The sequence below is a fragment of the Phacochoerus africanus genome, chromosome 13, assembly GCF_016906955.1.
Source record: "Phacochoerus africanus isolate WHEZ1 chromosome 13, ROS_Pafr_v1, whole genome shotgun sequence".
Lineage (NCBI taxonomy): Eukaryota > Metazoa > Chordata > Mammalia > Artiodactyla > Suidae > Phacochoerus > Phacochoerus africanus.
In genome coordinates this window covers 2,749,650-2,764,043 of record NC_062556.1, presented here as the reverse complement: position 1 = coordinate 2,764,043, position 14,394 = coordinate 2,749,650, and the positions used below count along the sequence as shown (strand labels likewise).

Below are 14,394 nucleotides of genomic sequence, written 5' to 3'. Positions count from 1 at the left end.
CGCCCATAGGTCCAGTCCCGGGATTAAGAGCTGGGCCCTCAGGCCCGCGGCCACCCCATTCTCCACGGCTTCTGTCCTTCCAGGCTCTGGGCGGCTGGGCTGGGACTTGGCCGGACCTCTCATCAGCACAGTAGCCCTGGCGCCATGTGCCTTCCTTCGGTTTGCTCGTTTTGGTTGGGGCGCGGCCGGGAGGCTGGGGATGAAGGCGGACCTCGGGGGCTCAGGCTGATGGCGGTCCTCCCCCTGCTCCTGTGTGTGCGTGTCCCTCGGTCACTTAAATGAGGCGCCTAGAGGAGCTCAGGGGGCTAAGGATTCAGCGTTGCCGTGGGCTGTGGTGTCGGTCGCAGACGCGGCCCGGATCCCGCGTGGCTGTGGCTGTGGTGTAGGCCGGCGGCTACAGCTCCGATTCGACCCCTGGCCTGGGAACCTCCATATGCCATTAGTGTGGCCCTAAAAAGACAAAAAAAACCTGAGGGAGCTCAAGGACAGGGCACGGTCCTGTCCCAGACCAGGGATCGAATCCATGCCGCAGCAGTGACCTGAGCCGCTGCAGGGACAACGCTGGAGTCTGGATCCGCTGCACCGCCAGAGAACCCGTTTGCTGTTTGTGCGATAGTAGCCATCGTAGAGCGTGAGGTGCTCTCTCGTCGTGGTTTTGATTTGCATTTCCGTAGGGGTGGGTGATGGTGAAAAACTTTCCATCTGCCTTTGGGCCATCTGCCCGTCTTCTGTGGAGAAATGGCTGTTTAATTTCTTTGTCCATTTTTTGTTGGGTTGTTTTGTTGTTGAGTTTTCAAAATTTCTGTATATTCTGGATAGTAATCCCTTATCAGGCATATGATTTGCAGGGTTTTGTTTTTTTTTTTTACTTTCTATGGGTTGCCTTTTCACTCTGTGGATACTCTCTCTCTTTCTTGCTCTTTTTTTTTTTCCTTTTTGGGATCGCACCTGTGGTACTGGAGGTTCCCAGGGTAGGGATTGAATCGGAGCTGTAGCTTCCAGCCTACACCATAGTCACAGCAACACAGGATCCGAGTTGAGTCTGTGACCTATACCAGATCCTTAACCCACTGAGCGAGGTGAGGGATCGAACCTGCGTCCTCGTAGATGCTTGTCAGATTCGTTTCCCCTGAGCTGCTACGGGAACTCCTGTGGATGCTGTCTCTCGATGTACCAAATATTTTAATTTTTGCCAAGTCCATTTTGTCTTTTTTCTTTTGTGGCCTATGCTCTGGTGGCAGAGCCCAGAAATCATTGCCAAATGCAGCATATTGTGGTCTTGTTTCATTTGTCTCAAAAGTATTTTCTAAATGTCCCCTGTGATCCTTTGATCTATTGGTTGTTTAAAAGTATATTTTTTTCTCCTCACAAATTTGTGAATTTTCAAGGGTCTTCTTGTGTGAATTTTTGAGGTTTTTTTTTTTTTTGTCATCGATTTCTTCTTTTTGGTCTTTTTAGGGCTGCGCCCGTGGCATATGGGAGTTCCCCGGGCCAGGCCGCAGCTCCCTGGATCTGCCCCCAGCAGCCCCCCCCCTTTCCCGCTTGTCCCCGTGTCACGAGCTCTCGGTTTCCTCCTGGTTCCTGGGAACTGGCTCGTGCACCTGTCCTGCTGCTGCACTGCTGCTTGTCCCTGTGGTCCCCTCCCCCAGCCCAGCACCCCCTTTCTGCCTCCACGAGCCGAGCCAGCGCTCTCCCTGCCCCATGTGCTCTGCAGGCTCTCCTGAGCCTACCGAGTGCCCCCGCTGCTCTGGGCCCCACGCAGTGTGGGTGAAGGAGTCAGTGAACGAGGGCTCTGAACCCCGAGTCTTACACCACCGGGTGGTTTTGCTCTTTTTTAAAGATAATTAATTTTTTCCCACTGTGCAGCATGGGGACCCAGTTACACATACATGTATACATACTATTTCCTCCATTGTCGTGTTGCGATGTAAGGATCTAGACACAGTTCTCGGTGCGACACGGAAGGATCTCATTGTACATCCATTCCAAGAGCAATAGTTTGCATCCGTTAACCCCAAGGTCCCGATCCCTCCCACTCCCTCCCTCCCCTCCCCCCTGGGCAGCCACACGTCTCTCCTCCAAGTCCATGATTTTCTTTTCTGTGGAGATATTCAGTTGTGCTGTATGTTAGATTCCAGATGGAAGGGATACCATATGGTGTTTGTCTTTCTCTTTCTGACTGACTTTACTCCGTGTGAGAGTCTCTAGTTCCATCCATGTTGCTGCAAATGGCATTATGTCATTCTTCTTTATGGCTGAGTAGTATTTCATTGTGTATGTATACCTCATCTTCCTAATCCAGTCGTCTGTTGATGGACATTTGGGTTGTTTCCATGTCTTGGCTACTGTGAATAGTGCTGCAATGAATACGTGGGTGCATGTTTTTTTTTTTAAGAAAAGTTTTGTCTGGATAGATGCCCAAGAGTGGGACTGCTGGGTCATATGGTAGAATAGAGAACCCAGAAATAAACCCTGACGCCTATGGTCAATTAATCTTTGACAAAGGAGGCAAGAGCATAAAATGGGAAAAAGAAAGTCTATTTAGCAAGAATTGATGGGAAAACTGGACAGCTGCATGCAAATCAATGACACCGGAACACACCCTCACATCATGCACAAAAATAAACTCACCATGGCTGAAAGGCTTAAGTATAAGACCACCGGGTGTTTTTATGGAAAAGTTTATGAAAACGTGGTCAGAGATTAACTTGCAGATCTGTGGATCCTGTTCCGAAGTTTGTACTCATTCACGAAATCCAGTGGCCTGTAACTTTGTAGCATTTTGTTAATCTCCAAAGCAGAAAGGGAACAAATACCTGCCATTATTCTAGAGCCGTCTTTCTGGCTGTGGTCGTCAGGTTGGCCTGACTGACTGACTCCAAGACAGACATTCACGTCCCGTGTTGTGGACGCAGTTCGGTTTAGGGCAGAATCAAAGGCAGGAGCGAGCTGCTTGGGCTGAGGAATAATCGCCCTTACAGAATAGGGTCCTTTTCTGCACACCTGACTGCAGAGCAGAGAAGGTGAACGTGTGTTTGCATTAGAGGTTTTTCCACCAACACGTGTGTGACCCGTGTGAACTTGCCAACCTGGCATGTGCCCGGATTGGTATTTGTTGAGGGTTTATGGGATTCGTCCCCGTTTTTAGAGGGCGATGCACCCCGCAGTGTTTCCCCTGTCGCTGCGCCCGGCCAGGCTCTGGGCGAAGCCCGTGGGAGGGGCCGCGGCCGAGGCGGTGGAAGGACGGTCGGGGTCACGGCGCATGCGCAGGGCGCTCCGGGCGGGGATGCGGGTGGCGGGGCGGCGGGCGGAGGTGGCACTGCTGTCATTCGACGCCGTTCTTCTGAAGGCACCAATCCCCCTCTGAAAACCCCTGGAAAGATAGAGACGTCCCTCCTGTGTGCAGCCTTTTCGGCGCCTGGACTGTACTTGGGCGGCGGCTGAAGCAGCCTTGGGCGGCGGGACACATGCACGGCGTGGTGACAGTGCGCTCTCCCCAGGTCCAGCGTGGAGCCCGGCGCCTACGGCCCCTTCTTCTCGCTGGGCGCCTGCATGGACGGCCTGGACGTGCTGCTCGGCCGGCTGCTGGGGGTCTCGCTCCGCGTGCAGCAGCCCGCGCCCGGCGAGGTGTGGGCCCAGGACGTGCGCAAACTGGTGAGCAGCCCCCGCTCTGCCCCGAGGCGGCCGCGGCGGGGCCCCTCCAGGCGGCTTAGCCTCCACGGAGCGTGGGTCCCGCTTCGGTTCTCCCGCGGGCCCATTTCTCCGAATCAGCTGTTGCCAGAACATGGTGGACACGGCCAGCAGCGCAGTTCTTCTCTGCAAACTACCTTCAGGAACTCGCTAGAAAGTTGAGTCTTTGTAGGTTGATAGGTTCTGGTCTTGCCCCTCGTGTTCCTGCTGTCCCAAGCGTCCCCTCTGGCCGATTGCAGAACCTAAGGCACTTCCGTCCCCCAGCCCCTTCCCCTGTGACGCCCAGGAGCAGTTTGCTGGGGCTGGTGTCGTCTGTGCTGGGCACGTGTGTTCAGGGCCACTGATCCCCCAGCCCACCCTTCTCCCAGGACGCCCGCCTCACGAGGAGCAGCTCGTGTGGTCTCTTCCTCAGCAGATCTGGACGCCCCGGGGACCCTGAGGCTTCTGTTGTCCTGCAGTCTTACTCTGCCCACGGCTGGCATGCCGTACCCTTGTCCCTTGCTCAAGAGCCGTGAGCTCTCTCGCTGTCCCTTGGCTGCGTTTTGCGGTTGCAGGACAGGCGTGAGGGAGCCAGAGGGACAGCGGGAGGGCTTTCCCGCCGCGGTGTGTCGGCCACGGTCACAGCGATGGAGATGATGTGGAGGTCCTGTGGAAGGGACGCTGGTAGCAGGAGGCTGAGGGACAAGACGCAGGTGACAGGGACGGAGGGCTCCGAAGGCCAGCGCCCCGCAGCCGTTCCTGACTCCGAGTAGATGCCTAGTAGATGTCTGCAGAGCTAGTGAAGGACCATGCGTTTGCAGGAAGCTCTAGAGCGTGACCTTGGGTTCCCAGGCTGTGCGTAGATGGGGACCAGCCCTGCTGCGTGCGGTGCCTCCGGGCCGGATGGGGGAGGAGGGCGTGGATAGGGCACTGCTGATGGGCTGAGCTGGATGCTGAGCCGGGTCCTGTCCCCGGGCTTCCGCCTGTGCCTGTGTGGCTGGATGTCCTATGGTTGAAGGAGGACGCTGTGCTGCTTGGGCCGTCCAGCCAGCACCCGCCTGCCCCTCGGGGGGTGCCCGGTCCCAGAGCCATGTTGTGGACGGTGGGCGTCCGCACGGAGGGCTTGGTGGGGAGGGACTCCTCTCCCGACGGGACCCCCGGTCACACACAGGCAGCAGGCGCAGCAGGAGAGGGTGAGGGCCACGTGGAACCCACCTCGGGGTGACATGGGTGCAAAAAGGAACCAAGTGTGTTTGTGGCTGTGGGCGCTATGTATACAGGTTCTTGTGTTAGGAGTGTGTTTCTGCTTCCAGAGTTTCTGGTGGCCTCATTCACCACTAAATTAATTTTTTTTCCAGGCTGTGGTCCATGAGTCTGAAGGGCTGCTGGGATACATCTACTGTGATTTCTTTCAGCGAGCAGACAAACCACATCAGGTGACGCCTTGCTGACACTGGTCTCTCTAGAGCGGTCGCAGTTAATTTGTATGCGTGTGAACTTGACAGCTCAGTTTTGCAGTTGCTAATATTTAAAAGGCATTCATGACAGTGACTAAGTACATAGAGGTGAAATTAGGGGAGCATTTGAAGATAATGAAAGTTAGGAAGTAGTGACCTAAGTCAGCATCTGTCCTTTCTGCCTGGGTCCCAGGAACAGTGACAACAGTGACGACGGCTGACGTTTTCTGAGCCCGCCTGCTTGCCAGCCAGTGCTCTGAGCCTCTTACGCGTCACCTCTTTGAAGGGTCACCTCTGCCTTTGAACCGGGTACCCGCTGCCTGCGGAGGCTGCCCCGAGTCACCGCGAGCAGCACTGGGGCTTGAACCCAGACCTCTGCCCGGAGCCCCAGCTCTCGGCCACTTTCTGCCCTTGACAGGGGCAGGCCTGTGGGGACCTCGGCCACCCCCAGCCCATCCTTGTGTGGGACTCGTGAGCGACACTGCGTGAGCTGCACGCCAAGTTTGCTGGTCGGTCAGCTTCAGCAGCCCTGGGCAGTTTGGCTGGGATGGTCAGGAATCCGGGTCGTAAAGTTCTCAGGGAACAGTGGTGCTGCCTGCGCATTAAAACACACAGTCATGCCTTCCCGAGCGGTGGAGACAGACGCGCGCTGGCGAACCCGGGCGGCTGCGCAGGCCTGTGACCGGGCGGGGGGCAGCCAGAGGGGTGGTCGTTTCCGGGAGGACCTGGCTGGTGGGTACGTGGGGCCCCCGTGTCTGCTCCCATTTGCCTGAGAGGCTGGAGCGTCCCGGTTGGTGAGTCGGAGCCGCAGCCCCCGGGGGGCGGCCTGGGTTCAGGTCTGAGGTGCCGCTGTGTGTCCTCGGACGCGGACTTAGCGTTTTCCACCTGCGCAGTGACGTGCCCGCCTCGTGGGCCTTGGTGAGAACAGGAGCGGGCGGGCGCGGGCGCTGCGCTTCGCATCACCTCCAGGGGACGGTTACGGCTGTGGACCGTGGGGCCCAGCTCGGTGCCCGAGACGGGAGGGGCTCCACTAGCAACCCCGGGGGGCTGGCTGTGCCCTCCCGTGGGCCCCGGGCATCTGCGGGGCGCAGCTCTGAGCGCCACAGTGTCTGGGTTTCCAGCATCGGACGTAGTGAGGGCTCGGCTTGTGTTTTGGAGCGAAGGAATGGATTCACCAGCACAAGCCCGATGTCGGGGAGTTGTATGCTGGCACAAGAGCAGGCGTTGGGGAAGAAGCAGAAGTAGATGGAAGAGCGGAGCTCAGGGAGAGGGGCGCTCGCGTGTGCGGGAGCGTCGCAGCCACCCGCGCTCCTCCTCGGGTGACGCGGCCCTTTGCTCACGTGTCCTGGTTTCCGTCCTGAAGGACTGTCACTTCACCATCCGAGGGGGCCGCGTGAGGGAAGACGGCAGCTATCAGCTCCCCGTTGTCGTCCTGATGCTGAATCTCCCCCAGCCCTCGAGGGATTCGCCGACGCTGCTCACGCCTGGAATGATGGAAAACCTCTTCCACGAGATGGGACACGCCATGCACTCGATGCTGGGCCGGACTCGCTACCAGCACGTCACCGGTGAGCCAGGCCGCGGCCGCTGTTGATTGCAGCCCTTGAAATACCCGTTTCATTGGACTGAGTGATTGTTTTGTTAGGGTCGCGCCTGCAGCACATGGAGGTTCCCAGGCTAGGGGTCCAGTGGGAGCTGCAGCCGCCGGCCTCCACCACAGCCACCGCCACCGCCACCGCCACACGGGATCTGAGCCTGTCTGTGGCCTACCCCGCAGCTCACGGCTACGCTGGATCCTTAACCCACGGAGTGAGGCCAGGGATCGAACCCGCGTCCTCATGGACAGTAGTCGGGTTGTTGCCGCTGAGCCCCAGCAGGAAGTCCAGTGTGTTTCATTTTAAATTGGAAAAGCTCTTCATTCAGGAAGCCTGCGGGCATCTGTCAGCATGGCCGCATCTGTCCTCCAGCCATGCTGCTGCTTGGTCCGCACAGACTTTTTCCGTCCTGGGCTGCAGTTCTCACCCAGGAGTGTCTCCGCTGCGTGTTTTCTCTCTGTGCCGCTCACTCTCCCTCTCGTCGTGTCTTGTGCGGGACTCAGGCCGCGGCTGTGCGCGTGAGGACGTGTGTCCGCTCAGCACCCGCGCAGCCTTGGTGCCCGAGTGGCCGACTGGCCGCGGCCGCTCTTCATCCAAACCCCCGTACAGGAAACGTTCCGCTGGGCCGAGCGGCGAGGTCGGGGCTCCCTGTGTCTCCTGGGCCGGCCCTGGGCACAGCCGTGCTTTCCATGTGGACGTGGGGCCGTGCTGGGTGACGTCACGTCGTCCGTGTCTGAAGCTCGGCGTCCGGCGGCGTCGGCCCGGCCCCGGGCACGGGGCGGCTCTGGGCGCGCAGCCGCCGTCTTTGCACACACAGCCGTGTCCGGCGGGCGGAGAAGGCCGGCGGAGGGACTGGGTGGGCTGCGCCGCATCGCCCAGTGTCGCCCGAGAGTCCTGAGGGGATTCGTTGCTTCAACTCACTTTGAGTTTAAGATGGTGCTTCTCTGCCTGGAGGGTTGACCCTGCCCTCGGAAGCCATCAGTAGAAAGCGAACCTTGCCAACGAGAAAAGGATGGCAGCGTCTGGTGGTGGGGTTCAGTGAGTTAAACGGGGGCGATGTGCGCCTTCGGAGAGTGTTGTCCTGCGCGGTTCGTGCGCGGCCCCGCGGAGCTGACGGTGCTGCCGCGCGGAGGGCGTGAGCCGCGGCTTTGCAAGGTGTTTTACCCGGCTGCGCACGTTTGCTTTTACCGCTGATATTTAGAAACCTTTTGGCAAATATATGCAATAATTTTACAGAAGTAAGGCATTGATTTAACGAGTTAAAGGTTATCGTAGTCCATCAGAAATACGGACGGAAAACGTAAGCGTACATCAAAAGTGAGGCCAATCCGTCGACGTGACTTGGGCCGGCTTTTCCGTTTGCCTTCCAGGGACCAGGTGCCCCACGGACTTCGCCGAGGTCCCGTCCATCCTGATGGAGTACTTCGCCGCCGACTACCGCGTGGTGCAGCAGTTCGCCCGCCATTACCAGACGGGCCAGGTAGGGGGCGCTGCCTTCCTCACCTTCCGACGGCTGTCAGGTGCCCGTGATTACCGCCCCCTCCCCGGCGCGGGGGACGCGGGACGCTTACGGCCTTTTCAGGGCTTTCCGCGCCAGCGTCCTCCCGCCTGCTTCCCGATGCCCTGTCTCTAGTTCCAGCCGTAGTCACGTGTTGATGCCGACCCCCTCCCTGTGCTGGTCGGCCCTCAGCCGTCCCCAGGGAGGCCGTCTGACCTGTTTCCAGACGGGGGCACGGCTGTCGGGACAGTGGGTCCAGCGGGCCTGCCAGCCTGTCGCTGCAGAGAAGCCTCTGCTCTTGCCTCTACCCTTAGGCGTCTCAGGGTTGGTTCTCTTGGCCTGAATCCATGTTGTTTGATGGAGGGAGGCCACATTCCCCGACGTGCTCATGCCAAGAAATGCCTTTATCTCGAGGGGTGGGTGTACTGTAAGGTTGCAGATTTTTAAATTCCGTGCAGTGGGATTGAGGGAGCCATACTTCACGGCAGGTGAGCCAGACGCTGTCAGCGGTGTACGTTTGCTGTCCCCTGTCCCTTAGAATATACGTTCTTTAGCTTCTCTCAGAATCTTGGTTACATGACGTTAGGTCACGCGGAGCTTCCCTGTGGACGGGCCCTCCCAAGGGCTGGGAACAGGTGTGCTCTTCTGAATCCTCAGCATTTAGACTCGTGCCCAGACAAAAGCACTAGAAGAAATGGAAGGAAAGACTGAACAGAATCAGGAAAAGAAGGGTAAAACTACCTTTATTGGTGCCTCTCTTTCTGATTCTGTCTCCAGATGCTTAACGTGAATCGGCCGCTTCGTTTTTCGGACTTGACTCTCTGTTACCGTTAGCAGGAGACTGATGGATGAGTTTCCACAGAACGGAGCTGAGGGGGTCTCCGTTGTAATCGGTTTCAGTTACAGGGGGGACAACTGGAACACTCGTGATCCCCTTGGCCCCCTGTGCTTCAGCCTGCGAAGACTCGCTCTGGGGATTCTGTGTATCTGACCTGGAAGCGCGTAACGCATCCCGTGATAGCGTCATGCACCTGCCGCGGGTCTGGGGGTGATTAGCGAGACCTAACTCGGGCCCTCCTTCCGTAACGTCCCCGTGCCCGTTCTGGGCAGTGGGGCACAGGGCACTCTGGGGCAGGCCTTGGGCACGGCAGGCAGGGCCGGAGGGGCGCCGGGCTCCAGGCAGGAAGGGCTGGAGGAACTGGGCAGTGGAAGACACGCGTGGGGCGGTTTGCCGGGGACTCAGCTCTGAGCCACCTCCTCCACCCCGTCACGGTGCTTACCGCGGAAAGGTCCCTAGTAGGACCGTTACTTGGTCCTTCTGTCAAGAACCGTGTCCCCAGGCCAGGCGCTGTTCTCATTGTCCGGGAAACAGCCAAGAGCAGTGAGTGACACGGCAGCCTGAGTCTCGGGGGCCAGGGCAGAGCTTGGACAAGGCCACTCCGGCCAGGAGGGTGACCAGGGCGGCTCCGAGGACCTGGACAAGGGCCGGGGGCGGGGGAAGAGCAGCAGGAGGGGACAGAAGAGGACGCGGCAATGTCCTTGTTTCTAGGCCTCGCGCTCCGTCTCTGTGCCCTCGTGCACACACACCTTCTGGTCCCAGCCGTGGGGACAACAGGGCTTCTTGCTGGCGTCGCGAGGCCCGGGCTTTGCTCTCCTGCGTCCTCCTGGAGCTCTGCGCCCGCCGCTGCCACCGCCTCACTGGCCTTTGCCGGCAGCCTCCCTGGAATCCACCTTTGGGCCTGGGGGCTGCTCGGCCCCTGGCTCGCGAGCCCGGGCTCCGCGGTGGTGAGGGCCGCGCTTGGGTGCCGCGCGGGGCTGGGATGAGGCATCCGGAGCTGCTGGAGGCCGGGGGGCCTGAGGCTGGTGAGGGGCCGGGACAGTCCAGGAGCTGCGGACGTGGCCGCCAGTGTGGTGGGGAAGTGGAGGGAGGTGTGAAATGGCCCCAGAGGGCAAAGCAGGAGCTGAGCGGGGAGCCAGCTGGGCAGGCGCCACCCGGGCGCGGGTCTGCGGGGGCCTGGATGCAGGCCGGGTGCGGGGCGCATGGGGGGGGCGACTGCGAAACAGGCTCGGACCTTCCAGGGGACGACAGACAGGGCAAAGCTGGGGCTGAAATTTCTCTGCAAAACTAAGGTCAGTTTAAAAGCACTGTTGGTGTGTTTACAGAACAACCAGAAAAGCAGAGAAGGGCTGGAACCGCTGCTTGGAGGATATGAAGTATCCCCAAAGGACAATTCCTGTTTTATTACTAAATTCTTCAGCAAGAAGAACTGTTTCTGAACACAGTGGTTTCAGGAAAACAATACTGAGTCCAAAAGTACACGTCACACGAGACGCGCTGGGAAGAGAGCAGCCGCGAGCTGCTTTGAATTAACTCGAGTGCGGCCTCGGGAGGCCTGGCCGGCAGGCTCAGGGGCTGCAGTCACAGCCTCCAAAGAGCTTGAAGAACCGTGTGAGTCCGCGGAGACGGGAGAAAGTGCCAGGAGGCCCTCGAGTTTCACGGAGGGCTTGTCTCTTCTTGTCACGGATGAAGCTCCAAGTGACTTGATGTTTTCATTTAAGGGCAGTTCTTGCCTAAGGACAGAAGTTAATTCCCGAAAATCCAAGTCTTGGTAAATAAATAACTTAAAAGCTTTGGAGGGACGAGCAGGGTGCACCTGTACGCTGCCATTCCTGGCATGCCGCGCATCGCAGAGGGCGTCTCCCCGTCCCGTGGAATATTCCAGAACACTCGCAGCATAAGGGTACGCATCGGTGACTGATGAACACCTAAGAGTATTTCATCTGAACGAGAACAGGCCAGTGCCAGCGGCGCCTCTGGTCCAGGAATTAGGAGGATGCCTGTCGGATCTGCAGGGGCCCTGCGGCTTCAGAGAAAACACCGCAGGTGCTCGTTTGGGGTTCAGAACCATCTGGACAGGTGACGGCATGGAAGCCGGAGCAGGCCGAGCTGCACGTCCCCCTTGGCGGGAGCAGCTCAGGCCAAGACAGCCGGGCGTGGGGACGAGGACAAGGCTCAGCCGTCCGCCCGCGGGCTGCGGTGCAGGCCCTGTGTTCTCCGAGGAGCTGGGCTGGTGGGCTCTCCTCTCTGGCCGTCGGCCCCTTTCCAGCCACTTCTGGTGAGTCGGGAGCGTGTGCCGGTGGCCCCACTTTCCTGGAAGCTTGAGCTTTGTCGTCGTCAGGCACGACTCCTCCTTGTTGTGGGAGAACACACGTGACCCCGATTCAGTGACCGCCCAGCGGCCTGCCCTCTGTGTCTGTGGACTCCCCTGCTCCAGGGGCCTCGTGTAAGTGGAGTCGTGCAGCACTGTTCTTTCGCAGCTGGTTTATTTCTGTTAACGTAATGTTTTTATGGTTCTTCCATGTCGCGGCCTATGTCGGAACTTCCTTCCTTTTTATTTTACTTTATTTTTTAAAACAACAGGTGACAGTTTTTTATTCTTAGGACATGAGCAAGGAGAAGAACCTCACGTTCACACTAACAGTTCCAGCCGGACTCGTAGGCATTCAGGCTTTCTTTGTGATGGAAAAGTCCCAGCCTTCTGTTGCTGCCCAGAGCACGGCCTCGTCTACACCCGCGCTCATGCTCAGGCCGCGCCAGGCCGCCTGCTTCGAGGGGGTTCCTGGTCCAACGGTCCTGCCTGTCGCAGAAGTTCCTTCCTTTTTTTTTTTGTCTTTTTGCCATTTCTTGGGCTGCTCCTGTAGCATATGGAGGTTCCCAGGCTAGGGGTTGAATCGGAGCTGTAGCCACCGGCCTACACCACAGCCATGCGGGATCTGAGCCGCGTCTGCGACCTACACCACAGCTCATGGCAACGCTGGATCCTTAACCCACAGAGCAAGGCCAGGGATCAAACCCGCAACTTCGTGGTTCCTAGTCGGATTTGTTAACCACTGAGCCACGACGGGAACTCCAGAAGTTCCTTGCTTTTTAAGGTGACGTTTCTTTGTGTGGTTAGACCATGCTTCGTTTAGCCATTGGTCCCTCGGTGGACCTGGCTGGCCTCCCCTGTGGTCACAGAGCTCGGGTCAGGTGGTCGCCCCTGGAAAAGCCAGTGCCGGAGACACATGCTGGTAGGAAGGGTGAGGCCGCTCTATTCAGGAGGCCGGCAGCCCGTGCAGGAGGCGGACTCGTGCCCCCAAGCCAGCCCAGGGCTTCGGCTCAGCCGAGAAAGCGGTTGCAGGGAAAGGGAGAGTGATCTCGGTCAGGCGCCGAGGCAGGGGCCCGGGTCCTTGCGGCTCCCCTGGGTGCAGCGTGTGGACTCCTGGTGGCCTTTCTTTAGAGGCTGTGTCCGCACGGTTTGTTCACGGGGTTCCTGGGGGGAAGCTGGTGAGGGGCTGGGGGGGGACCCGGTCGTCTGTAATTGCTGAGCCTTCCCGCCGCCTCCTGCCGTCTAGGGAAAGAGCCAGCAGGTTAGGCCAGGCCGCTGTGATCAGCAGATCTGAGAGGTGTGCCCGGGTGGAGGGTAGGTGACCGTGGCTTTGCCGCGGCCTCCACAGCGGTGCCGCTGGCTGCGTTTCTGTGGGATCAGGGGTGACACTCCGGCTCCTGTAACCTCTTCCTGCCGACACAGGGCCTGACCTCTCAGGGCGGGTGTCCTCGTGGGTCTGTGGTACCTCCGTGCCGACCACCGTCGCTGCCCGTCTGCCCGGGAGAGCAACTTCCGTGGCCTGATGCCGTGGCGCTGAGCCCAGTCCTTGGTTGTGCCGGCCGCGGGCTCAGCTCGGCTGCAGGCCGGCCGTCTGGGGAGCCCCCAGGCGGCCGCCATCGCTTCCCGTCAGGAGTGACGTGAAAAACCGGGCGAAGACGCTGCCGGGGGGGGCACAGGGAGGGGGAGACGTCGCGCGTGTCCTCCCCCGCGTCCGGGTCCCTGCGGGGCAGCGAGGGCTGGCGCTCGAGGAAGCTGCCTCGGTGCCGTCGGTGCCTCTCGGGAGCGAGGGAAGGGGACGCCCCTGAAAGCGATGCGCTTCTATTTAGTTTTTCATTTGCAGAATAACAGTAAAACGCTGTAGCGGGAACAGCGAGGAAACCAGCCCCAGCTCAGAAAGTCGGGTGCTGCGGGGGCTCCTGTTTGGCCACAGCCGGGTCCCGAATTCCTCCCACGCGAGTCCCTCCACGGGTTCCTCAGTCCTCAGCACTGCGGTGCTGGCTCTCGTGTGTGAGGGTGCCATGAGCAGGGCACCCCGTCGGCTCTGCTCTTCTGCAATGCTTTCTGCAGGCGTCCCGGGCCCGCGACGCAGCCTTGTGGCCTGGCACGGCCGCGTGTCTGCGTTCGGTTCGGGCCCAGCACCCCGGGGCCTTGTTCTCAGGCTTCTCTCCCGGAGCTGGGTCCTCCAGGGTTTTGCTGGCTCCTGTGCGTCTGCCGTGAACACTTTTACACTTTTCTGCTCACACGCGTGTGCGTGGTTGGAATTGCTGGCTTGTAAGTGAGCGCTTTTTCACGTGGATGAGAGGACACCACATTTTCTGTTTCTGACGAGACGCATTGCCGTGCGGCGCTGTGTCAGGCACAGGTGCACAGCTCAGCAGCCGGACGCGTGTTGGTGTGCCACGTGCTCCCCACAGGGAGGCTTCGTTGACACCTGTCACCTCAGACCGCTTTTTTTTTTTTCTTGTGATGAGAACTTTTAAGATACACTGTTTTGAGGGAGTTTCAGAGACACAGAAGAGCATTATCATTTCTGTTTGTTTTCTAGGGCCGCACCCACGACATGTGGAGGTTCCCAAGCGAGGGGTCTCATCAGAGCTGTAGCCACTGGCCTACGTCACAGCCACGGCAACACGGGATCCGAGCCACGTCTGCGACCTACACCACAGCTCGTGGCAATGCCGGATCCTTAACCCACTGAGCGAGGCCAGGGATCGAACCTGCCTCCCCATGGATGCTGGTCAGATTCATAACCTGCTGAGCCATGGCAGGACCTCCCCAAACAGCGTCAGGGTCACCGTGCCGCACTGATGTGCCCAGGCTGTTCCGACCCCCTCAGCCCCCACTGGCAGCTACCGGCGGGCTCTCTGCGCCCGTGAGTTCAGTTCTGTGAGCCACCGCATCTGAGTGAGCGCCCGCACTTGCCTCTTCCGTTGGTTTCTCATGTGTTGGACGTGCCCCCGTCCCGGGTCCCCAGCACCGCATCCTCACTGAGGCTGGACGTCGTCAGGGTCCTGCTGCTGCTGGCG

At 59.3% G+C, this 14,394-nt stretch overlaps 1 protein-coding gene across 1 annotated transcript in view; it reads left to right on the top strand.

The window, feature by feature from the left end:
* MIPEP (mitochondrial intermediate peptidase) overlaps positions 1–14,394 on the top strand; it is a 112,994-nt gene that overhangs the window by 21,886 nt on the left and 76,714 nt on the right. The window contains exons 11-14 of the mRNA XM_047755708.1: positions 3,501–3,654; positions 5,028–5,105; positions 6,490–6,694; positions 8,092–8,201. Coding sequence (XP_047611664.1) covers positions 3,501–3,654; positions 5,028–5,105; positions 6,490–6,694; positions 8,092–8,201 — 547 coding nt within the window. The remainder of the gene's footprint in view (positions 1–3,500; positions 3,655–5,027; positions 5,106–6,489; positions 6,695–8,091; positions 8,202–14,394) is intronic.